Source organism: Pelodiscus sinensis, chromosome 4 (assembly GCF_049634645.1).
Source record: "Pelodiscus sinensis isolate JC-2024 chromosome 4, ASM4963464v1, whole genome shotgun sequence".
NCBI lineage: Eukaryota > Metazoa > Chordata > Testudines > Trionychidae > Pelodiscus > Pelodiscus sinensis.
In genome coordinates, this window is record NC_134714.1 from 72582695 (window position 1) to 72608861 (window position 26167).

Below are 26167 nucleotides of genomic sequence, written 5' to 3' on the forward strand. Positions count from 1 at the left end.
CATTGTGAAGCAGAGGCTATGATGTAGCACAGGTCAGGTTCTGCTGTAAGCCGTGTACTACCAAGAGCCAGTGCATTAGACTTTTTAAAAAAAACTTAAAAGTATCAGTCACTGGCTTTTAGATCTTCCTTGGATGCTGATCATCATGCAACATTAGAATTCTTGCATGTGTAGCTCATGTTTGAAAACCTCCAGATCTGAACACCAAAGATTCAAGACATTCCACCCATTACTTAATTCTTTCAAAGGCTCACATGAAAGGCTCACACTGTAGCACTGAACACTGACAGAAGTCAAATCCAGTTTCTCAGGCAATGTAAAACAGCATGTTTGGTGATCAGAGAGGAGAGTGGGAATCAGCATTCCTGGGTTCACGTCCCAGCTCTGCCACTGCTTTGCATGTGACCTTGGAAAGTCACATGACCTCTGGGCCTCTGTTTTTCCATGTGTAAAGTGGGGATAACATCTATTTGTGAATGCAGAATGATTTGAGAGCCTTATACTGAAAACAGTAGGGAAATGCAGTGTATATAAATTATTAGAAAACATGAATTTCAGTCTTAGCAAAGTCTACAAAGAAGAGAAATAATTGAATCAGAGAAATAAAGGGCAGGTGTGCTTATCACAATGATAGTAATATTAACTCTGGAATAAGAAGTTAAATGCTGGTCCCACTGGGAAATTAAATGCATTTAGGAAGAACCAAAAAGAATGAGCTGAATCTTTGCACTGCTTTTAAGTCCGGTACAATAGCTCTCAGACACTTTAGGGTCTCCATCTTTTGGAGACATTTCACATCCTGTGTTGGAGAGCAGAGATGAGAACAGGCACTTACAAAGTATCAATCTTAGGAGATAAGGACACCCTTAACTCATCAGGTACCTTTGCTGCTCCACTCTTCAGGGTCACATTGTTGGCAGGCAGAAGGGATTTTTTGTAATTTCTACAAATAGGAGCTAACAATCAGGCCCCCAAAACTTCCTGCTGAATCAAGGTGGGAAGCGTATGGCAGAGGGAGCACAGCGTGCAGGCTGAGGGTTTCCCACTATACTTTACTCACCTTGTTTTCGTCGCTGTCCATATCCTGGATCAGATTGTCCAAATCCTGTACCCCAAAGGGGAAAAGCAGGTGACAATTAGAGGACTGTAGCTCAAAAACACATTACATCTTTACAGCCTATTAAAGACTACTAAGCCATTGCAAAGATGACATCACAGCAAAGTGTTTAAATAATCCCAGGCAGATCTTTCTACCAGCGGGATCCTCCTTTATATTGCTGTTTGGGATGAGGAGTATCTTAGTATGAAGATGCCTTGTTGGTGGAGAGCCATGTGTGCTCCAAAGAACTGCTGCCTATGTGGGAAGCCACCCTTTAAGACTGTCCTGTTCATCGCAATGCCTTTCTATGGGGTGTGGGTAGGTGTGATGGAGATGCTTAACAAGGAACATCTCCATGAAGTTACAACTGTGGGGAAGGAGGAGCAGAAAGTTATGATGGGGAAAAGCTGAAAACACCCCACTAATATTGGGACAGTAAATGAGCTGCAGTAAAAAAGGAAGAATTGGGCTTTGAACCTGGTGCCTCAGGTCATGGGTGCCATTTGCAGAGCACCTTGCTGGGAGACATGAGGGAAAGAACCCTGAAACTAGACAGTCACATCCCCAAATAGCCAATTCTCTGTGCAGATGCACATTGATTTCCACATGCAAAATAAAGGGCCAGAAGAGACAGACAGTTTGTCTCAGTGCAGGGTATGGATGCTGAGAGACAAAGGACTGTTCCCTTCCTAGCCTATCCCACCTCAGAAGACAGTGCCATGAGGACAGCATTACCTCTGAAGGGATATCCTTAAACTCCTCCAGGCAATTTAGGATGATGTTATCCCCATCATTTTTGGCTGCAACTCCAGACTCATTGACGCATTTAAGGAGCTGCCGCATCTCACTGTAGTTGTGCTGCTTCACCAGCGCCTTGGCCACTTTGCTGTACACAGCTGCAGCCTCCAGCTGGAAGTCCTAAGGTGGGAAAATGGAACTTGTCAAAAGAACATGTTCAGTCATGGACAAGCCTACCACGCCTGCCCAGAAGAGGAGCACTCTGCTGCAGCCCATTGCCACCCCCATTTTCCATACAGAAATACTGCCCGTAGAACAAGGGGTCCCAGCATGCCATTCTGCTCCGAAAGGCCAGGCCCCTCAGATCATAGTGGGACCCTAGCCTTCAGGGGCCACACTTCTTCACTGGAAATCTGAGAAGCTGCTGCCTGCTCCACTCCACGCCAGGGAATCTCTCCCAGTAAGCACCCACCAAGCTACTAATGTGGGTCCTTCTCATCTAAGCAGTCAGGGACATCTGGGCCACTGGTACCATGCTGGCAAGTATCCCAGCCTTAGCCATCCACACATGCTGGAGAGAAATTTCCAAAAAGACAGACAGTTTCCAACTAAATACTTTCTGCTCCCCCAGTCAGCCAGCTCTGGGAACAGCATAAAGCCTGCTCTGGGCCTGTTTCTTCACTGCCTCCATATCTTGTGCAGTCACGGACCTCTGTACAGAGGGGCTGTCAAATGCTATCAAATCTGAATTCTCCTTTCACACCTGGGGTAGCATTTTGCACAGCATGAGTGACTGAGGAAGGTGCACAGCAGTAGAGAATGCTGTTTACTCAGGGAGAGCAGCCATGAGGAAGGGAATGCATTGCTTTCTCTGTGGATGAGCAAGGAGGCAAGTTAATGAGTTCTGAAGCAACCACACCTCTCTCTCAACAGGGCAGACAGTGCCCTAGTTTTCTCTTCACATGGAGCCCCTTCTCTCTCTCCCATAAGGTGCCTCTCTCTAATCTCCTCTCCTTTGGTAGGGCACACATTTATTCAGATGTACAGTAAGACAGCCTTCTGGACAATCTAGAGATCTCAGAACTGCCAGCATGGCATACAGGTAAAGAGGAGAACCTTGACAATTAAGCTCTACCTCTCTCTAAAAACAAGGAAAGGCAGTTTAACTAGATCTGGAAGTTGATGTCAGTGACCCTGTAAACTAAAACTTGGCCAGGCAGTTTATTTCCTTGGCAGAGAGGGAACCCTGAAAATGCAGAGATATAGACCTACATAACTGAATGTATTTTACACTAACATGGTGACTGATCTGAAACCTGAAGCAAAGTGTCTGGTAATAAACAGTGCTTCTTTACACGAATGGGATCAACCTCACAGGCAGAAACTTCTTAGGTTTTCCATACCTGGACGACTCTGAATGCAATTCCAAAACCTTCTTCAATGTTCTTCCCTTCCAGCATGACCTGAGAAGAAATTGCAGACATTAGACACAGGGGAAAGTGAGAGCGCGCCACTTGGTTTTGTGCAGAAAAAACTCACAAGGAAATGAAGTCACTTGTGTTACAAAGCACCCTAGGTATTTTCCTGTCTGAGTTTAGCATTGCAATAGTTTTTGTCAAAAGGCAATTTACAGGTTTGTTAAGAGTCATCTCTAACAATGGGATGCAGCAGCATGATCCAGACAGGGAGAGACAAAGGCATGGGTTCTGTTGCCAGCTGCCCCATGGCGGGCAAGTTATGTAACTTCTCTCCACCTGTAACACAAGAATAAGGATACTTATCTAGCTTTAAAATGCACTGAGAGCTGCAAATGAAAAGTATCTTTATTATTATAACTCTCTTTAAAAGCCTAGATCAGGAGTAGAATTTCTCCAAATCCTCTACCTTTAAGCTTTTTAATAGAAAAAAGAGATAGTGAGTGCATGTCAGGCCAATTTCTAGTGAATGTTGTCCTGGTGAAAGGGACCGGATGAGTGTTGCTGGTTCCCCAAAATCATCCTATACAGAATAGGTCAGGCTACGGCAGAATGTTCACGTTTTGAATGAAACAATGCTATGTTTAAATGGCAGCTAGTACCTTGCTAGCTACATCCATCTTCATGTGATTGTTTCCAAAAAGAGTGGGCAAGGTTGAGCCAGCTATCTGAGAGGTCCCTGAGCTTTCACACCGATGCAAGAACTTGGTGACTTCCATCTGTAGCTCAACTGTATTGATGTGCCTAGATTGGGGGGAAAATTTTTTCATTTAGTTGGGTAAAGGATTCAGGCAACTATTAATGAAGTGCTCCCTCCACTAATTTCATTATATTACGTGTCTCAAACATAGATAAGACAGACACATTTTCATAAACTAAAAATGGCTATTTTAGCTGCTGTTTGACTTGGGCATATGGTAATATTAACATTAGCTCCTTCTGTCTAGCCCCATCTGCAGCACTGAAGTGCTCTCCAGAACTACGTGGGAAACGTGCATTACAAGTGCTCACCTGAAGTTCAGCATTACACACACCAACCAGCTGTGGATCCCTAATAACTCCTCCCAGTCACATATAAAAAGACTAATCTTTGTTAAGCTGTAGTCAAATATGTAAGCTTTCAGTAACTTTAGAGGACTATAGTTTTAGACACTGGTATGATTCAGACAGTAAGCTTAGCAAACAAAATGGAATCTGTATAGGCCAGGGGTCGGCAACCTTTTCAAACCAAAGAGCCAAACTACATCAAAATTCAGAACAAGTGGTCAACAAAAAGCCGTATAAGAATGCCCATTTGCATGACTGAAAATATACAACTTAATATTATTGATAACTGACATAATAATAGCACAAATGGAACACTGTACTCACAGACTTTATTTAATGGGACTTTGGCTGCTGAATCTTTTCACACATTTCTTTGAAGTTTACATCATAACTGGTCAGGCATAACAGCTTCATGCATGCATTCAGGTTGTCTTCTGTCAATCTTATAGCGGGGGGCTGGTGATGTGGGCATTCAGGAGTCTGGGTGGGGTGTATGAGAGGCTCAGGGCAGGAGACTGGGGTGCATGAGGGACTCCGGGCACAAGGTTAGGGTGTGTGGGGGTGCAGGAATGTTATGGCAGGGGACTAGGGATGTGAGGGTATAGGAAGCTGGGGATGTAGGGATATGAGGGGCTCAGGGCAGGGGGTTCATGTGTATGATTGGTTCAGAGTTGGGATGTAGGGGGGAAGCAGGAGTATTACAATGACGCAGCCAGATGGGGACTGGGCCCCAACTGGGGGCTTGTTAGCCAGACTTCATTTTTAAATAAAGAAAAATATTAAGTCCAACACGAAAGGTTTCAATATTGTCTATTTATAACAGGAGTGGGGAATCTTTTTTGGGTCAGGGACCACTGACCCACAGAAAAATCAGTTGGAGGGAGCCACACAAGTGAGAAGCAAAAAAAACCTCCAAACCCCCCAACCCTCACTGAAGTGACTCCCAACTGAAACACCTCACTTCCCTGGTGCTCCAGCACCACAGTGGGGGGAGAAGCAGGGAGGACTGACGTTCAAGACCTCAGGCTAGATTTACTCTTCTGGGGTTCCAGGGTTAGTGGATTTTGTTTTCTCCACCCCCCCTATCTCCCGGCTCTGGGTTGAGGCCAAAAATGAGGGATTAAGTGTGAAGGACAGGGCTGCTGGTGAATGGGATAGGGATGGGAGTACAGGATCTGGGCAGGAGGTGAGGTATTGGAGGGGATGAGGTCTGGCCAGCGGACAGGCTGCCTGGCCAGGAGGCAGAAGGCAAGGGGGATTTTGGCCAGGGGGCAGAGGTTGTCTGGCCAGGAGGCAGGGGGGATTTTGGGCTGGGGGCAGAGGGGACTCTGGTTAGGGACAGGGGGATTTTGACTAGAGGGATGGGAGCAGGCTGTCTGGTTGAGGGAGTGAGTGGAGGGTGGTCGTGGGGGGCACTTGTTTTTGTGCTGCACATCAAGCAACATGTAACACGCTTCCTGCTGCCTCCGGGAAGGGTTGGAGGGGAGGCTACAGGAAGTGTCCCCCGAGGGAACAAATTAGGAATACGAAGGGATCTATCTTTGCTTCCTGGTTTCCCCCATGCCCGGGGGGTGGGAAGGGGACAACACTGTCATGCCAAGTCATGTTTAACTCTGCTTGTTCCCCGCATGCCAGATCCAGTGCAGAGCCTCGGGGCTTTATCCGCCCCTCCCGCACTGGTGCTGCAGTCTTGTGGGGGAGAGGGGAGGTGATGGGGGGGAAAATAGGGTTGTAGCGCCAGTGTGGGCTCCCTGCTGTGGGGGAGCATGGGGGGAGGAGGGGACTGAGTTGGGGCTCCAGAAGAGCCATATCTGGCTCCCTAGAGAGCCATATTTGGCTTGTTGGCCATAGGTTGCCGACCCCTGTTATAACTATACCCATATCAGTTTTATCTACATACGGGGGAGAGGTGGTACAAGACCCAACATTCTTGCACTTGTGGCTTGTCTTGACTAGGAAGAACGGTGTTTATCCTACATATACACTAGCAAAAAGACTGATTTTGAGTTGGGCTTAGGTAGAACGTGTTATCTAAGCCCAACCAGTTTCCCTAATCAAAGAAAACTTCATTCCCAGAATTTTATTTTGTGTTTTGCAGATACCTTGACACATCAGCGGCAGTCATTTTCTTTCGAAAAGTGCAAGCAGCTTTTTTCCTTCCTGAACTCCTTGAAACCTCCTGCAGGTACACTTTGAGGTGGTCCTTGACCTTCAGGAGCCATTTCTGTTTGCCTCCCAGCTCTGTGTAAGACTTTGCCTTGTGAGTGAAGAATCTAATGCAAGTCATGGCAGCACGGACATGATCCTGGAAGAAACAAACAAGCAAGCAATGAACTTTTAAAAGGCGGATCATGTGACAACAAGGCTATGAACTGTGATGTTGAGAAACACAGACTCGGAAGCTGAACAGACTGAGAGCATCAATAGGCAGCATATCTTCAGAGCTACTTTGGCTGTTGGTACTAAAATGCTCACACAAAGCAAACATCATGGCTCCCTAAGAGGACATGCAATGAAAGCAACAGATAAGCTAGTGTGACAAGACCAGATTCATGACACTAAGCACAGCAGCAATGACTAGACAGTATTGCCTGGGATCTTCCTAGGATCAGAAAGCTCCTTGCAGCTTATACTTCAAAGGTTTCACCAGCCACAAAACAACCCCACAGTTAGAAAATGTGAAACAGGGAACAACTGCAGACATGGACTCTGCAATTACTCTTTCATTTGAGTGGTTTTAAATTTCAGTAACAGCTATCAACACGAAGGATCCCAAAGTGTAGTACATAACTAGACTTATAGGAATGATTGGATGCAACATAGAAACATAGCCACCTGTGGGACGAAACAGAACAACTGTTTCACGGTGCACAGCAATATTACACAATAGCTAGTGTGGAGCCTATGAAAGATACTGATGAATACTTGTTCCAACTGAAACCCCAGGGAATTCACAGAAGAACATAATGTGACTAACGCAGAGTCTAACACCTGCGTAAAACTGCCAAATAGGGTGATGCTATTCACTATTTCAGCAATTAACAAGGAGGGCAACACACCTCAACCTTACCTTCATAAATTGCTGCAATTCATACAGAATGTGGTAGTAGTTCTTTTTCTGCAAGTGTTTGCAGGCTGCAATGAGGTAGATGCCCCAGCACTCTAGACCTGGATCAATGGTTTCCAGCAAGTTCTCCAACATGTGCAGTTTCCCACTTTTATAACTTGGAACAAAGATCCCTTCAATGAACACTTCCGGTGGGCTCTCCTACAGTGGGGAAAAGGGAGCTTGAGGAAAAATAGCTGCAGGAACAGGTTTTTCTCATGCCGCTGAAGAGAATACCAGCGACAGAGAAGTTAACCCTACTTTTTGGCAAAAGTAGGCACCCAGAACTCTTTTTTTAAAGGGATTCTATCATGTTTAATTACTTCATTCAGGGTAGTGACTGGGTTTGTTGTATTTTTAAAAACCACTGCACAGCACAAGTTACAAAGCCCAGTATGCACAGAAACAAAAACATATTTGGCAGAAACAAGTTAACTTTTCAGTGGAATTTTTCCCCTGGAGTGGTGTGAGCCTCAGCACCAAAACAGCCTTGCACTACAGTAAGAGAGCCAGAAAGTGAGAACTGCCATTTTAAGTGTCACTGTCGTCCAAGCTATGGTGTGAAGTTTTCAACCTGAAATTGTTTTGAATTACCGTTTCACCCTTGGGCTCGCAAAAGCAAGCAGATTAAAAAAAAATCTCTTCTTAACTAAGAACAAGTAGGATATGTTTAAAAGATAACTGAGAATCAGGGCTTAGAATGGATCTTCTCAGTTCTAACTATAGCAATCACACTAGTGATAAAAAGAGAAACCAGAGCTGATAAGGCCACTTAAACAATTACTTATTAATAAACCAATTAACAGCTTGGGGATAATGGAGGTAGGTATGTCAATCAGTATGTTCTATGTCATACTTATTTCAATCTAAATCTTCAATGAACCAGCTAAAATCCAAAACAGTCTAAAATGTATGTATTTTTCAGTAGCTTTGATCCTGGTAAGAACGGGTGGATTGAAAGTATTGGAGGCTCTCTTTTCTAGCCTTCACTATTTTGGCAAGGGGATGGGGCAATAATAATTCCGAGATGGAATACTGCTAGTTAATGGTATAACAAGACACTGATGTTCAGTCATTTGGACTAAATCCACAGAGACTGGTCTATGAGATTATAAATACTGCAAGCTCAGAGGAAACAGAGCATGCTGGATTTGCATTCATTCATTATAGACTGTACTATTTTGGTCACCATCTTAGATTTTCGAGGAAGGGAGAAGTCTTCCCTAATTGTTTTCAAAGCTCCAATTTAAATAATACAAGTGCAAATTCTGATGATGCCAGCAGAATTCATTACTCACTTTATTTAACAAATGTAGAAGTGCTTCTCGCATGCAATCGTGTCTCATGTAGAAGCTAATGATTGCTAGGTTGGTACCATAAGTGTGTAAATAGAACAAGCACTCTTGATAGTAGCTGTTGTGTTGGATCTTTCCTTCGGACATCATCTCCAGACACAGGCTTCGTGTCCTCAGAGTTGCTTCTAGGTCTCTCAATGTGGCAAAGTAGTCATCGTCCTGCTATTAAGAAAGAGAATCAATGACATGGGACTGTCCAGGAACAATTAACAGGAAGACTATTCTGGCAGATAGGGAAACTATTGATGCAGACAGCTAGCATCAGTGATGCTTAAACACGACTGTAGCTACTGTGGTTCTGTTCCCAATATGGATAGGCCACTAAAGGAGGATTTTAAAAAGATATTTTTGCTGCGGGCAGAGATTTCAGCAAATATGCACTTAACTCCCCGATTTGCTGTCTTATCAGAAGATCAGAAATGTCAGGAGCACAAATATAACCACAGTAGGGGGGGACCTTCTTGAGACTCCAGTTTACTTAAAATTCAAAGCATTAATAGGGGTTCAAATTGCTCTTGGTACCTAATTCTAGCTTACAATGAACCCCAACTACATACATTCAAAAATTCTATTTCAGTCAGGAGATTCTGAGATCCCAAGTTTCACCCTCAAACTATTACATAACTATCAGTTTTTGACAAAAGATACACAACATCACATTGTGCAGCTGGACGTAACTTAGTCTCTTCATAAAGACACATTGTACAGCCTGTATAACGATATAATAGTTGGTTTAACTGCTGACAAAATGCTAATCGAAAGAGAAACTAAACTTGCATCTGCCATTGATGAGAGTTATTCCGGTTTGTGAGTCTGGGAAACTAAAGCTCTCCAACCACACAACAGAAAACGTTTACCAAAAATGCAGCCTTTTCAACAATGACCTTAGTCATAGTACCACAGGTTAATTTGGAAGGGCTGCATCAGTGATAGAGAAAGGAAAGAAGAGTATTTTCTAGGACTCATGCAATCCTTGGTCTCTGAAACTAACAAGGGCAAATTAATGCCACTTCTGATACATAATGATATGGACACCAATTCATTAAGGATTCACTAGACTAAGACCGTCACCACATTTCTCACTGGCCTCCAAATGGCAGTCAGATGGGCTTCTGCGTTACTGCATAACCTTCAAAAGAAGGGCCATGCCCCTCCCGCCATCTACTAGGCACAGCAGAAATCCACAAACAATCCTATCATTCTGCTGTTAGGTCACTGATTGTGGGTTGCAGCCAGTGGGGCGTCTATGCAGGCTTCAGTATTTGTGGTACAAATCCTCACATCATCTGTTCCATATGCAAATGATGTCAAAATGACAAAAGCCATCTCATATGACTGCTCCAGCATTAACCCATTTGGATACCCACCTCTCTTGTCCCTCCCCGGGTTGAATCATGTTTGCCCTAAAGGAGTATGCCAAGCAGTTTTAGTACAGTTCTCTAGAGCAGGTAGAACAGCTACTTACCACCAGGAGTATGGGCTTCACTGTGGACTCCAGATACTGTATCACATCTTGGACCAGTCTTGAGCCATAATTCAGTTGGTTCAGATCAAAGGGTGGTTTTAAGCATCGGCTGAATTTCTCTCTTGCTGAACTTAAGTTCCCAGCTTTAAGGCAAGCCATGCCCCAGGCATGCCATGCTCCACCTGGATCCAGCCCCGTCTTCGTAGAAACCTAACCCCAAAATCATTAGTTAGCCGGACACAATACATAGACACAGCACAGAAGAGAGAAGCAGATAATTACACCCCTAATAAAAACGTGTTACCTTCCATTGCCCAAAGAAGAAATGTTTTCTTGTATACTAAAGAAAATTCAATCCAACAATTTTTACACTTCTAAAGGTAAAATAATTTTCTTCTTCATAGTAGATTGTACAGTTTTATTACAGGAACAGAACAACATTAAAAGAGGATTGTGTTTTAGGAAGTGATAGAAAGTGTTAGTGGTTTTCTGTTTATAGCCTTGCCAAAATGTTTCCATGAGGTATTGGCAACATTCAGTTTCACACAATGCTGCTGACAGAAAACACCATCCCACTGTTTCTTTAGCAGAGATGTTTGTATGTAAACAGGAATCATTTTTGTTTAGCAGTTCATCTGCTCATGCTGCTTATTCCCACTAGAAATCCTAATTCTAATTTTGGGGTTTCTGTGCCTCTTGCTCCATTAATTTGAAGTGGGTTGTGCCCACGAAAGCTCATGATCCTATCTATATTTTTTGTTAGTCTCTAAAGTGATACATGACCACTCATTGGTTAAGTTTTTTCAAGATACAGATTAACACGGCTACGCCCTGAGACTTTTCCACAATAACTCTGATTCCACAAACAGAATCTTATGAAATTAAGGAGACAAGGAGGCAGAATGGAGAGGATAAGTCATATGAACAGATGAGCTGTCAAGGTCTTAATCATTGTCTCACAAGTGAATATTTTTCAAAGTTGCCCTAGAAGGCGTCTGAGGGCATGTCTACACTAGGACATTATTTTGAAATAAGTTATTTCAAAATAACTCCCAAAATAACTATTTTGAAATAGCGTATCCATACTACAGGGAAGCCTTGAAATCAGTCTAAGACAGGCTCCCTTCATGTAGATGTGCTACCTCAACTTAGAGCACCAGGAAGCACTGGGGAGTAGTTATTTTGAAATAGCAATAGTGGTGCGTCCACACTACTGCTATTTCGAAATAACTATTTCAAAATAAGCATTGTTCCTCAAGGAAAGCAGGAGCTATTACTTTGAAACAACCAGCCTCTTATGGGATTGGTAGTGTGGACGCTCTGCTTGTTATTTCAAAATAGGAGGAGTTATTTTGAAATAACCCCCTAGTGTAGACCAGGGCTGAGAGTCCTTGAGTACAAATTACATTACAAAACCCTAGAAGTTGTAGATAGGAAAGATCTATTAGACTGGATGTCCTAGCTCCCTTCCAATGCAGGACTGTTCCTGACGGTGCACGTCTAGTTTTTTGCCTTTCTTAGTAGGAACTGTACCCAATGATGAGGGTCCTATCGCTGTCTGTGGCTGACTGTTCTAAGCAGAATGTATCTTGTGGTTAAACTGAACATCTGAAAATATTTTCTAAATTTTTCCTTTAAAGAAAAAAAATCACACTCCATCATTTATGAACAAAGATCAGCAAATGCTTTATATTTAATCTCACAGATCACATCAATTAAACTCAGTGAGGAAAGCAAGCCATCCGAGATTATTTAAACAGAGTTTAAACAATTGCATCCCTCCATTCCTGTTACCTCAACAGCTAACTGATAGTATTCTGCTTCCAAAAGACGATTCCTTAGCCTCGTTACTGCTGCAGGCTGCAGAATCTGATCCAGAGATGGTACATGGCGATAGGCGGCAGCAACTAAAATATTCAGCACATCCACCTTGCTGATATAACTGTGCAGAAGGAAGAAGGAATGACATGAATGGGCATGTGCACACACAGTACATCACTGCACTTTAAAGATCATTAGCAAGAATCTTCAAGGCCCTTTCGTCCATGGCGTCTTTTATATTAGTGGTTCCCAACTACTGGGGCTTCCAAATGTACCTTTGATACTCTAGCTCTACTTCCCTCTCTTAATGAACTGCCCTAAAGCCATTCTGCTGCTCCTGATATCTGCTTCTCATTCAACCAGGTTGGCTAATACTAGTACAGCCATGTCTGGTTTTGTGGCACATTTATCTGAACAGTTGGGACCCCATGCACTGCACTTCCCACTCTTTTCTGCCTTGTGTTGATGCCCCAGGAAGAAATGATATTTCAAATTCCTGTCAGGTACCATTGTAAAAGCCCACATTAAAAAGGTGGCCGAAAACAGGCAAAATGTTAAGGTTTAAAAAGAAAATCCCATCTAGCACAAGCAGCAAGTTTAAATAGTCATCGTGAGTTATTCCCATCTACTCCAAGAATTTAGTATTCCAAGTATTGATTTTGTGGATAAACAGGAGACTGACCTATAGAAAGGTTAGTCCAGCACCTTTCAACCCCATTTACATTCCTTAAAAGAAGGCTAAGAGCACCAATAAATCCCAAAGGGCAGCTGGCAATTTACCTGTCACACAAAGCTAGATCCTGGCTCCTTCCAGCTTTGACAAACATCATCTTGGCACTGAAAAGCAGCTGTTTCATGATGTCCATGAGAAGCCCAGCATCCACTTCAGGGTTAGTCAGACCTTGGGACAATTTGCAGCAGTGCTGTATAAGTTGGTGCCCACATGCTGTACTATCAGAGTGCAGACTGAGAATGGCAATACACAAGGAAGAACTTGGGGCCTGCCGAGTAAAAAGACCCAAGAGCTTGTAAATGGACACTGCATCAACTCTGAATAGAATTCTAATGGGAAATTAGTACATTGGACTCACCTCTTGGTCTCTCAAGTTCTTACCTGTTCATAATAAAATTCATTACGCACAATTTCATTTTCATCTTCATTCAGAGAAAGAAGCCACTCAAGTTCAGTTGCCCTGGGTATTCTCATCACTGCCGAGTAATCCAAGCCTCCATTACCAGAGGTCTGTGCTACTGAGAAAGAAGAACCAGCTAATTAGAATCATCCGCGATGGCAGCAAATTTAGCTGAAAGCATGTCACAAAGTTATTCTGTGTGCTTTACTATCAGACCTTGCTTTGCTGTTCTCAGTACACACTCCAGAAGTTAATGGGATGAAACAATTTCACCTATACAACATGCACAACACAAACCACACAGAAAGCAGCCACTCTATATGCACAGTAGCAGCTTTCCACTCCTATACTGTCTAAAATATTTCTCTCAACAACTACCCATATCCCTAATTCAGTGTATGCTTCATGATTACCCATTTTGGTTACAATATACCATTACAATATGCCCCCTTTGTTTTTGACTATGAGCTACAATATTTATATTTGTTGGGTAGGGGAATCAATAAATTGACTGTAGACAAAGCACTAAATGACTTACTTACCTACTTGTTTTCTTGTTTGAATTTTCTTTGATGTGCTGTGCAACCTAGCAACTTTACCTCCCAGCTGAAAAGTATTTGTGTGTGGCTTAAAACTACATGGCCGGTCAAAAAAATTTATAGAAAAATCAGTTTTCAGCTAAACAAAAAATGTCACCAAAAACGTCTGCTTTCTAAGTCAGCTGTTAATTTTTCAGCCCAAAGCTACAAAGTTGGGGGAGAGTGTTTAAATAAAAAGTTGAGAATTTTTTTTTCCAGTAAAAGCTTTTTCTTTTTTAAAGTTTTCCACGGGGAAAAAAATTCAAGCCAGATCTAGTTAACTATGATGTTCAGGATTCTCTCTCCTAACCCCCAGAAGTTCTGGAGCAATGCCAGAGCAGTACTGTTAGTTTGAGAGACCAGAGTTTTATAAAGGTCCAGTATCTCAAAGTAAGATCTCAAGGAGTATCTGCTCTAATCCATGCATAACCATCAAAAATTAGGGATCTCAGCATTCAAGTGATATATAGCATTCATTTCTAGCCCTGGTACTGTAGTCCATGAGGTATGGGAGCCTGAAAATCAGGTAAATCCGATTACTATGGTAAAGCAAATTTGGGATGCATTACCATTCTGATGCAGAGATTTGAGATACTAGCTGCTAAATGTGACAACACTGACACTTCCTTCTATCCTCAAAAGCAGGCAAACATCCTCTGTCAAACCCCAACCTCTACACCAAGCATAGTTTTTCCACAGAAAAGGGGGAAATGCCACAGACTTCACAAAATCCAAGGAATACTACTATAGACTTATAAAATGTACTCAGATTCTACTATGAGAGGCAGTGCTATGAAACCTTAAGATACATAGAAAATTATGTCCAAACTGAACTGGACGATAATAGATGACAAATAAAGTGTGAGGTGCCATCTAAGCTCTTAAAAATCCTTATTCAGCAAAACATCTCTTTGGTCCCATAATAAAATCAGTATCACTTTGCTGCACTACTCAGCAGTGGTTCTTCCCTGCTAAGCCTGAGAAGCTGACCAAGCCCCATGGAGTTGTACTTGTTGTCATGCTCAAGAGGAGCTACACTGGTCCAATGAAATGAAGTGCACTAAATATTAGATGTAAATGAAAGCTTGACAAAAGTAATGAAGACACAGATCTTCCAGCAGCAACTAACGAAGTTTCATTTCAGTTGCTTTAGTCTGTATTTATTCCAAGTCTCATTTTAGCTGCTCTTCACCTGACCATTGTTGCTCCTCTGGAACACTGAAAAAGACCTACTTTTGACAACAAACAGTCTGTCACTCTTTACTGGGAGAGATGAAAAATACTAACTCTTATTTATGGTTTGTGGAACTACTTAGAAACTTTAAAAAGTTTTATGTTTTCATCTTAATTACTACAAGAATTTCATTATTTCAAATAGCCCCATGCTCTGTGGGCTCTTTTCTCACGATGTCAGCCTGAAAATGTTCTGGAAGTCCAGAACAAATGTTTGCAAGACTCACAGTCTCTCTCAAACACTGGTCCTAGACCAGCAACCGGAGAGAAAAATACTTCCCTTGTTCTAATGAAGTACCTTGAGATCCTTTTCTTGAAGATGCTTGAGAAGAGCAAAGTGCTTTTATAAATATGAAGCATAAATATGAAGTGCCATATCACTATTTATAGATGGGTAAATTAAGGCACGGAGAGGTTTAAAAAAAAAAAAAAAGTGACTTGCCCATGGTCATACAATTAGTATCCAAGCTGGAATTAGAACCTAGAAGCTCAAACTTCAGCTTCATTCGTAGTTTCCTGCATGCCTGACATTAGACCAATGATATTTGAAAACAGCCAAGATTTTGTTGGTGGAAGCCACAAGCACAGCTTCCAGCTTACTAGCAGCATAAAAATGACAATCGTGCACTTTTAAAAGCATAAATTGAACATTACTCTGTTCTCACCTTCCATCAAGTCCTGATCTTCCTCTTTTGTGCTGTAAAACAGAAAGACAGAAGCTTCATACCCTTTCTAACATGCTGAGGAAAGACTGATTAAAGCCTGACAGTTAACAAAAGGGCTCATTCAATATTGCTACCATTTTCATAGCAACCTCCTTTTCCCAAAAAATATATAGGTAGAAAAACAAATAGTTTGCACTATGAGCATTTCACCAACATTAAATAATTAATCCTTATATCCTCCTGAAGGAAAGGTATTGCATCTGCTGAATAGAAAGCAAGGAGTTTACACACTTGCTTAAGGGCAAAGAAGAAGTGTGTGTCAGAGCTAAGATTTAAACTCAGGAGTTCCTGGCATCCAGTTCTCTGCTCTGTCCCCCGATTATGCTGCCTCACAAGCACATACCCCACCAGCCACAGTACAGAAAGAACAAGAAATATTCAGATCCTCTGTCGTCCAACTTACCTGCTCCCTTTGGCCTTTTTGCCCCACAGAAACACCCCCCCAGCCACCCACTCCTCTTCCCCACTCTCAAAAAATAAAACATTTCCAGATAATTCAAGATGTGAAAGAAGAGCGACATGGGATGCTCAGGCTCAGTGTAGGACAAAAGCGCATTAGGGCCCAGGTGATACATTTTGGAAATGCCCCAAGTTCCATTGGGCTCCTGCTCATTCTTCCCTCTCATACCCTTTCACAGCTGCACCATGCTAACCTCTTCTCAGCAGGCTCATTGCTAGCAGGTCATACAGTGACTGCTCCCCCACTTTCCCTAGCCACACCCTCTATCAGCTCATTGAGTCTGTATGAAATGAGTTGAAGTCCCATTTTCAGGGAAAAGCATCCATACATCACAAATCCCACCATCATAACTGGCCCCTTTGGTGGCAATCTCCAAGGCCTAGTTAATTCACTGCCTCAATTCTGAATCCATGAAGGTGGTCCCTTGTGGTCAGATTAAAGCAGGGTGCTTGCACTGCTGCTACTTACGCAATTTCACACACATCCAGAGCTGGGAAGGCGGCTACCTGGAACTATGCAGGAATTGCTTGCAAGGACTTACATGCTTGTGTCTTGGACTAAGCCAAGTGGACACTGCTTATAGTAGTAGCTGTAGCACTGATCACATACACGAGCTGGATTTTCTCTACAAGCTTCCACCACCATTTTCTTGGTAGAGCAAGAACTGCAGACCAACCTCCCACAACGTCTGCAGTGATGGCGCCTGTTAAACTGAGACGACAGGAGAGATTAGGCTTCACTGGAGGCATGTAGTAAGTTAGCAACTGATGTTTCTCTCACCTCAGCTCATAGGTGAATTTGCCCCATAAGAAACAATGAACAGCAAAGAGCAAATAATTCCTGTTCATCTCAGGCTTCACGAATATTTTTAAGGTCTGCCACAGATTTTTCCCCCCACAAAAGGTGGTGATGGCAGGGAGGAACAATGTGCCCAATTTGGAATAGTTTGCCAAAGTCTTTGGCTTTTCAACTTTTAGCTCTTCGCTCTCCAGATACAGAAGTTCTGTAAACTGTGCTTGATTGGAAAAGAATAAAGTGACATTCCACAAAATCCATACTTCCCAGGATCAGTTTCCTCCTTTTTAGGTTCTATTTCTCTCATTTCACCTGTCACCTCAAACACATTTAATCCTCACAATCACCCCCCAACACGTGTTTGTCTGGCAATTTGGACAGTATCAACATTATTAAGAGAGACAAATTCATGAGATTGCTAGCATCACTGGGGCTTTTAGGAAACAGTCCATTTGAAATAGCTTTCATGTTAAACAACCATACCGCACCACAGCCCTAGAAGTATCTGTATTTGACCCTGGTTCCTTACCATAGTAAAACGTTCTGTTTTGCAGACCATGCATGTCATTTCAGTTTCATCAGGGATCCATTGCTGCTTTGGTGGTGGCACCTCAGGTGGCACAAACTCTTGAGGAAACAGATTTCGAGGCAGGCTTCTCTCTCTTGGACTCGAGGATTGGATGATACCTTGAAGAGCCAAGCCAAATATGGATTTGGATTTAGGCTGCTTAGTGGAATCTCAGAGACCAGATCATAAAGCTAAAGTACAGAATCAGGCTGACCCCCTTGGTTAGCAATGAAAACCTTCCATGCCAGACATCGTACTGTATGACATTCCGATGCTTTATTAACAAGATATTTTTTTAAAGCAAAAGAGGGTTCCTTGGCATCTTTTAACAACATATGCGACATAGATTGCAAACTCTTCCAACCACTTAAGTACCTACTACCAAAGGTGAATCTTACTTTTGTGTTTACATAGCTATCCCCACTAGATCCAGAGAAAATTGCTTATGCACAACTTCAAAAAATGGAAAGCTAAACGCCAACGAAGTAACATACTCCCACTAAGGCTATGTCTAGACTGCAAGCCTCTTTCGAAAGAGAGCGTCTAGACTGCACGGAGAAATTTCGAAAAAGCGGCTTGCTTTTTTGAAAGAAAGCATCCAGTGAGTCTGGATGCTCTCTTTCGAAGAAGCCCTATTTACATTGAAGAACGCCTTCTTTCGAAAGAGGAACTTTCGAAAGAAGGCGTTCTTCCTCGTAAATTGAGGTTTACCGCCATCGAAAGAAAAGCCGCGTTCTTTCGAATTAAGTCTGGACGCAGGGGAAGTTTTTTCGGGAAAAGGCTACTTTTCCCGAAAAAACCCTGAGTCTGGACACAGCCTAAGAGAAAATGGCTTCTTGTACCTCAGGTTGACAAGCACTAACATGCAGATTAATACCAGATGAAAAAGGAGATTAGTGATGTTCTATCAGGTCAACAGATACATGCAGAACATGCAAGTGAAATTAATTTTTTTCATATAATACTTGAACATTTATAGGAACTAGAAAGCCCAACACTGTAATGTTTGCATTAGGAATACAAGAGAGGCTGACGTATCACATCCTCCATGCTGCTCTTCTGAATCCTTTTTCCCGTCGTCTCTTATCCACTGACCAATTCCCTAGCTCCAGTTCACGGATTTTAAATATACCAGACCTGTCTCATAGCATAACCTCTGATCATGCACTCTTCATTGCAGTGAAGGAGAATACAGAAAGCTACAGAGCAGGAAGTCAAGTGAGAAACACCCACCCTGCAGGGCCATTCTCCCCTAAATGCACAGTGAAGAGATCCTTTACGTGAAAGTTGTTCTGGTCCCAGACTTTGGCTCAAACCTCCCAGTCACAGGAGGGCTAGGCATAAGGATCATTGTGTCTACACAGCCAGCAGCAGTGAGCCTCCAACCCAAGTTGACAGATGTGGGCTCATGCTACTGAGCTAAACAAAAAAATAGCCTTTTAGACCATGAGCAGCAATGCAGTCATAAGGATTAGGAGTGTAAGCAACTAGTTGAGCGTATGCTTATCAGGTAGTCAAGTCACTACTCACTTTGCCTCCTCTATCAGGGTAGGGGAGGAGCAGAAGCTGGTGCTGGGGACAGGGGGGAGGGAGGAGGGGAGTCAGCTTAAAATCTAGTTCCCCCCAGCACTGTTTCTGCAGTAGGGGCAGGAGAGAAAGAGGTATAGTGGGGGAACGGGCATGAGCGGGGAATCAGCTGGTTCACGGCTCGCACCAGGTGCCTGAGGCTCTGCAGTTTTCCCCCTTATTGACTAATCAAGTAGTTGATGGAAATTCCATTGACTACTCGATTAGCTGATTAAAAGCAATTCAACATCCCTAGTAAGGATGGCATACCCTTACTGATGCTATGGCGGTGCTGCCTTCAGAGCTGAGCTCTTTGCCAACAGGAAGTCAATTCACCCAGCTCTGAAGGCGGCAGCACAGAAGTAAAGGGTAGCATGATATGGTATTGCTGCCCTTACTTCTGCACTGCTGCTGGCAGGAAACTGTCTTCAGAGCTGCGTGACTTATTAACAGCTGCCGCTCTCCAACTGCTCAACTCTGAAAGCAGCGTGGATAAAAATCAATGATAAAAAATTGAATTTTTCAATGTTTTTTTTAACAAATATTTAAAAAATAAATTTCTCATTTAAATTTAAGAAACAATTAAATTTCATCACAAATAGGCTACACTTACACTTATAGTTTCAAGCCAATAAACTAATGGCTCTAGTTTGTCCAATCCAACAACTGGCTCTGGCTTTCTTAAAAATTCTGGGCATTCAATTTCTGCTTCTCAGCAGACTACAGTAACATGTGTAAAGACAGACACAGGCTGGATAGGATTGTTTGTGTTGTGTTTATGTGGTGGTAGACCTGGGATAAGCATGGCAGAAAAGTGAGTTAAGACACTGTCTTAAAGCCAGACTAATCAAGCACATTTTTTTTAATGTTTCCTGATAACGCAAGTCTTCTAGACCTAATTTAATCAATTTTGTGGCTCTCCTCTAGATTTTCTCTAATTTGTCGACATTTTTCCTGAACTGTGATGCCTGGACACAATCAGCGCTGAGTAGAGAGGAAGTAGTGCTTCTTGTGTCTTGCTTTTGACACTCCTGCTAATACCTCCCAGAACGATAATCACAGTTTGCACAACATTATGTTGTTGACTCATTTAGTTTGTGATCCAAAATAAAGTCCCAGATTGTTTTTTGCAGTAATCATTCCTAGACCTAGACAGTCATTTCCCATTTTGTATCTCTAATTGATTATTCCTTCCCAAGTCCAGTATTTTGCATTTGTCCTTACTGAATTTCAAGTTTACTTAGTGTTTATTTCAAAACATTTCTCCAGTTTCTCAAGATCATTTTGTATTCTAGTCGGGTCCTCTAAAGCGCTTGCAGCCTCTCCCAGCTTGGCATTGTCTGCAAATGTATAAGTGTATTCTCCATACCAGTATCAAAATCATTTATTAAGATACTGAATAGAACCCAACTTAGGACCGATCTCTGCTGGATACCACTCAGTATGCCCTTCCAGCTTGATTATAAACTACTGATAATCAGCTACAATAGTAGTAGTCTTGGATGGTATTTAGTGGTGAGGCACGGGGCTCCACTTTGGCTCACTGACACCAGTGACAGAAACGTGTCCATTTCTGTTGGTAAGTTTTCCGAGTAGACTGTCTCCTGCTATGGAGGAGGACGTCTTTTACTCACTGGGAGCAGCGCTCTTCTACCTCCGAGAACCAGAGAGAAGCCATGTGTGAAGATGCAGGGTATTGAGTTGTTGATGCAGTATCCTGCCGTCGTCCTGAGACCGCTAGCCTCTGAAGGTATGGGTACCAGGTTTGGCGAGACCATGATGGCGCAATCAGGGTGACTAGGGCTTTGTGTCTCAGGATCTTGCGCAGAACTCTTGGGATGAGCGGTATGGGAGGTCTCCATGATTGCCTCGTCTATGGGTAGGGCAATCTTGCCCTGTAGTGTCGGATGTAGATTCTTTAACAATTGGTATTGTTTCTTCTGCACCTCTTGCAGGGAGACATTCTGGCTTGTCGCTACTCTCTTGAATAGTTCTTGGAACTGTTTTAGATCATCAATCGTTCCAGTGTCTGATGGTACTACGGCGTCCTCTGGTTGTGCATCAAGGGCATGGGAGTGTGTGACGTTTACTGACTGAGTATCTGAGTCATTGTCTGAGATTTGTCCCACCTCATCCTCCAAAAAACTTGCTAGAGGTAGGGGTTGTGGCAGAGGCAAACTTCTCCAGGATACAGTGGAATGAGGTGGGGAGCGGTGTCCATATGGATCCCAGTGTTCCCACAGTCCCCATTGCGGTGGATAAGGTGGAGGTGGGTAAGGCCAGTGTGGGTGCCATGGGCCATGTTGTGGTGGAGCCCTATAATGGTGGGAGCAAGCCTTCCCAGGTGACGGATGTCGCGAGGAATAGACCATGTGGTGGTCATCATCAGGAAGGGGAGCGTCGTGAAGAGACAACGGTGATATCGACCTGGGAGGGGATTCCCTTGATTGAGACCCCTCAGGAGAGTAAGAAGTAGAGGGCAGGCACAGATAGTGATGCCTGCTGTATGGATCAATCTCTTATTGGGGCTGATCCCTAGGAGCCTCATCTGGCTGCTTGTCTGGCTGTGGGAGGACCAGCGGAGCATCAGTTGGTGTCAGTGGCTTCGGAGGCTGCCCATCCTTTTGCTGCGGTGCTGTGACTTTAAGAGGCACCGCAGCTTTAAGCCGTGGTGTAGCTTTCGGCGCTGCAGAGGCTTGAAGCGGCGCTGGGGCTGGAAGCGGTGCCGCGCTCTGAAGCGGCACCAGCTTTTCATGCCATGCCGGCTGCTTAGAGCGCTCCCGGGGTGCCGCAGAGGCTTGAAGCGGTGCCACGCTTGCAAGCGGCACCGCGGTTTGAATCGGCGCCGGCTTTTCATGCCGTGCTGGATGCTTAGAGCGCTCCCGGGGCCGCTCAGCTGTTGAGCGCCCCGATCCCAGCGCGGAGTGGGAGGATCGCCCCGAAGCCTTAGTGGCAGGGGACTTCATAGCCTGGTGTGCCTCTCCTCTGTGTTTGGGAGAGAAAGAGGCTGGAAGAGAGCGGGATGGAGAGGGTCTCGCTCTCGGGGCATTTCTGGAAGGCGGCGGAGGCTCTTGCCGCGGTGCCGATTGTTCTCCCGCAGGCTGTAGAGCTTTTTCAAATAAAATCATCCTGAGGCGGAGCTCACGGTCTTTTCTGGCTCTCGCCGTCAGGGAATTGCAGTGGGTACAGTTGTGGGGAGAGTGGGTCTCCCGCAAACACTGTATGCAGTCCGAGTGGCCATCTGAAGCTGGCATTGGGTCCCGGCCTTGACCGCACTTTTTAAAACCTCAGGAGCCGGACATTGCGGGCTCTCTCCCTCTTGAAATTATTATATTTATCTTCTATATTGTTATAGTTTATGTGGTTTTGCTTCTTCTTCTTCTTAAGTCTTTATGTGTTTCTTGTTTTGACAGACGGGAGAAAGCCGGTTCACCGGAGTCCCGGTTTGAGGTAAGTTCAAGCCCCCTGAGGGGGAGATTTAATTAAGTCTATTTTCCCTATTTCTAGTTTTTTTTTTTTTTTTATATATAAAGAAACAAGGAAAGAGTAACTAGGATAAAACAGGGGAAGCTAACTATGCCTAAATAACTAAGGGAAAAGTAGTCAGATAGTCTGACAGGGAGCTCCTGGCTGCTCTGTCTGCTGACGAGGGTGGTTAAAGAGGAACTGAAAGGGAGGGGGTTGAGTCACGCTCCTCAGGAGGTGGGAAGGGCTGGAGACGCCTCCTGGGCATGCGTGGCTCAACAGGGGAAACTGCTATACAAAGCTCCGATCTGCGGCTCAGGGCAACCCTTCACCTACAGTGGAGCACCCCCGGGGACACTACTCGAAGAAGAACTGGGTATGTTTTATTTTTAGCTGCATGAACTTCTCAGAAGGTTTCTTTTTTTATTATTTTTATTTTTTTGCTTTTGCTAACAAAGTGCCAGGCTAGCTGCGCTCTGGGCTGGTGAGCAGCATCCACTGAGACAAATGACAACCTACCCATCAGGAGAGGGAAGGGGCCTCTGATCCTAGAAAATAACTAGTTCCAGAGGACAAAGGAAAAAAAAAAAAAGAAAGACAGGGTCAAGGTCACAGAGGCAGAACAACGGATCTAGAGTAGGACCTCAAGCAGAGAATCTCACACAATAAAGAATGCCAAGGTGACAGCTTTGGAGTTTGAAGTCCTGTTTAGTCACAGAACAGATACTGTCACAGCATTTGCAGCATAAGCTTATCCTACACTACCACCTACCTGTTTTTCTTAGCCCTGGCATGATGGGAAATTTCAGGAGCAAAGGGAAAGTACAGTCTCCATGGCCCATTGAGCACTTGACATTTTTGCCAGGACTGCTTGGAAAGGGCACAGTTAGTGCCATTTGTGCTGGTGATTTTTGTGATGTGGTCATCTATGCATTAAGAACCAAACTGAGATCCTTTTCCTAAACACACATTTCCTAGACCTCCAAACAGTGTTAGATTATTACTTACTTGGGCTTTTGTAACTACTGTTATTTTAAAGAGGTTTGTAGGATGCATGATTAGAGCACAGTGGGAAGTAGAGAAGGATAAAGAGAAGGATCAGGGTCAGTGTGACCATCAGACCTTTTCCTTACCAGGAAAACTGGTAGGAGACAGTTCTGCTGATCCTGATTTGGACGAGGTGTCAGACTCTGATACCAGATTGAGACTTTCTTGGATACGAATCACAGACTCTAGGACAAAGGAAATAGCAGATAAAATATTAGCCATACATTCATCTGCCAATAGGAAGACTAAAATAATCCATTCATAGAAGTGCACAAAAGTGTGTTAGTCCATATAGGACTATTAGCCAACAAACAAACTAACTCTCCAGCATGCAAACTACACAAGTTGATCTTACTGCCCAGAGATTTAAACAGAGACTCCACATCTCGGGGCAGGACTGTTGTGAGAGACACAGGGATAGAGGGACAGGTGCTGCAACTCTACTAGAATACTGCAGTTGTGACAGATGTAACACCTGTAGGTGTTCATCTGATTTTGGTTCCTCTGCACTGGAACAGGATGGTCAAAGTGAAGAGGAAGCATCTGATTCTATGGCAAGATAAACGCACATATTAATATTAGAGTGTCAGACTCTCCTCCAAGCAACTGTCTGGAACAAGCCAAAGATGTATATTTTAATATGCAAGTTCAACCATTAGAGGGAGACATAATGTAAGCAAATGCTGAGAAGGCTGCTCACACAGTTCTGCTGATGCACTTGATTTGATCTGCAGCACCTTCTGCTGTTCTAGCCCCAGATGTCTTGAGACTGAGACAATCATACAGAAAGAACTTCACCTAAACTAGAGGATTTTGCAGAGACTACTAACAGGACTCAGCTCTTAAATATTTCATGTTGTGTAGGTCAAATTAGTAGCAAGGAAACTTTTTGGTCCAAGGAACGCATAAGGGTGTGCAAATTGTATAGAGAACCTTGAATGATCATGAAATTAGGGTTGGGATGCAGGAGGGGGTGAGGGTTCTGACTGGAGGTGCAGCATCAGGGATGAGGCCATAAATGAGAAGTTCAGGATATAGGAGGCAGTTCTGGTATGGGGCAAGGAGTTGGAGTGTGGGGGGGTGGAGCTCCTGCTCGGGGTGGGAATGGGGCTGAAGATTTGGGGGTGCAGGAGTGATGAGGCTTCAATTGTGGGGACAGGTTCTGAAGTGGAGCCAGGGATGAGGGGTTTGGGCTAGGAAGGTGTTCTGGGCTAGGACCAAGGGGTTCAGAGGGTGAGGGGGGAATCAGGGCTGAGGCAGAGAGTTGGGACATGTACAGGACGGCCTCAGAGGTGAAGGCTCCCATCTGCATTTACCTCCTCAAGCAGATCCTGGAAACAGTGGCATGTTCCCCTTCTGGCTGACTCCTACACAGAGGTGCAGCCAGGCAGCTCTCTGTGCTGTTCCCATCCAAAGGTGTTGCCCCTGCAGCTCCCATTGGCCATGGTTCCTAGACAATAGGAGCTGCAGGGTGCTATGGGCAAGGGCAGTGCATAGAACCCCCCAGCATAGGAGCTTGCCAGAAGGGGGAGATGCCATTGCTTCTAGAAGCCACATGGAGCAGGGCAAGTCCCCGACCCCCCTCTCTAGTGGGAGCTCAAGATCAAATTAAAATGGCAGGTGGGCCCGATGCGGCCTGCAGGCTGTACTTTGCCCCCTTTTGGTCTAAATGGATAAACTCCTGTTTGTTTGGGGGCAAGATGCTATTGAAACCCCTTACTACATATTAGGTCCACCAATCAAGTAAAATAGGGTGGAGTACTCTTAAGGGTGACTGACAACAAGGTAGCCTCCACCCCTGCTTTCTCTGGTAAAAAGGAAAATTATGAAATAGTCACCTGATGATCTCTTCTCTTTTAATGAGTAAGGGAAGTCAAGGGCTTTCTCAGAATACTTGGAGAGCAAAGCATCCATGTCTTCGACAGTGAAGCCAATCTCCTGCCCAGCCAAAAGCTGGTGCAACGTCTGCACAGCCACCGCTGCCCAGTCCACCTTCATGTTCATGAGCAGCTGTTCCAACATGAGCAGTGGTCTGGAGGACAGGTGGGAGTAGCTAGCTCGGTAGGGGTCAGGAAGAGTCAGTAACACCTTTGACACAGGAAGGAGGCAAAGACCATTACCACACAATCAGCACCCCCAGTCGAAAAAGTAATCATCAGAATGCTCTATATGGGGAAGAAAGCAATATCTAGAGGTTAAGATTTAGACCTGACAGGCAGGACTCCTGGGTCTATCCCTGGCTCTCCCTTAAACTTGCTATGTGACTTTGGGCAAAGCTCTTGAGGCAAGAGTGCGTTTCCCAATCTGTATAACAAACTATCACAACCTTCCTGTAAAGTGGGTATTCGCATGTACAAAGTGCTTTCTGATTGTCAGGTGAGAGGGGTTATAGAAAGGCAGAATACGGTTCTCCCAATACAATAGACAGCATGCAAAAACAACCCAATCCTTAACATTGTTTGCTGTTGGACTCCACCACACTCAACATAGC

General features: G+C 44.0%; 1 protein-coding gene across 5 annotated transcripts in view; it reads right to left on the reverse strand.

The window, feature by feature from the left end:
• The window catches only part of ZFYVE26 (zinc finger FYVE-type containing 26), a 72651-nt gene that overhangs the window by 2661 nt on the left and 43823 nt on the right, over window positions 1-26167 (reverse strand). For 3 of the 5 annotated variants that reach the window (XM_014568646.3, XM_014568645.3, XM_006113399.4), the window contains exons 26-41: window positions 25515-25764; window positions 23763-23861; window positions 17560-17717; window positions 16777-16946; window positions 15716-15747; window positions 13221-13357; window positions 12887-13107; window positions 12080-12227; window positions 10286-10495; window positions 8764-8982; window positions 7430-7627; window positions 6462-6664; window positions 3915-4056; window positions 3241-3300; window positions 1835-2017; window positions 1061-1105 (exon numbers count right to left, since the gene is read on the reverse strand). In XM_014568646.3, coding sequence (XP_014424132.2) covers window positions 1061-1105; window positions 1835-2017; window positions 3241-3300; window positions 3915-4056; window positions 6462-6664; window positions 7430-7627; window positions 8764-8982; window positions 10286-10495; window positions 12080-12227; window positions 12887-13107; window positions 13221-13357; window positions 15716-15747; window positions 16777-16946; window positions 17560-17717; window positions 23763-23861; window positions 25515-25764 — 2475 coding nt within the window. The remainder of the gene's footprint in view (window positions 1-1060; window positions 1106-1834; window positions 2018-3240; window positions 3301-3914; window positions 4057-6461; window positions 6665-7429; window positions 7628-8763; window positions 8983-10285; window positions 10496-12079; window positions 12228-12886; window positions 13108-13220; window positions 13358-15715; window positions 15748-16776; window positions 16947-17559; window positions 17718-23762; window positions 23862-25514; window positions 25765-26167) is intronic. The other 2 variants (XM_014568644.3, XM_006113400.4) reach the window with 2 other exon arrangements.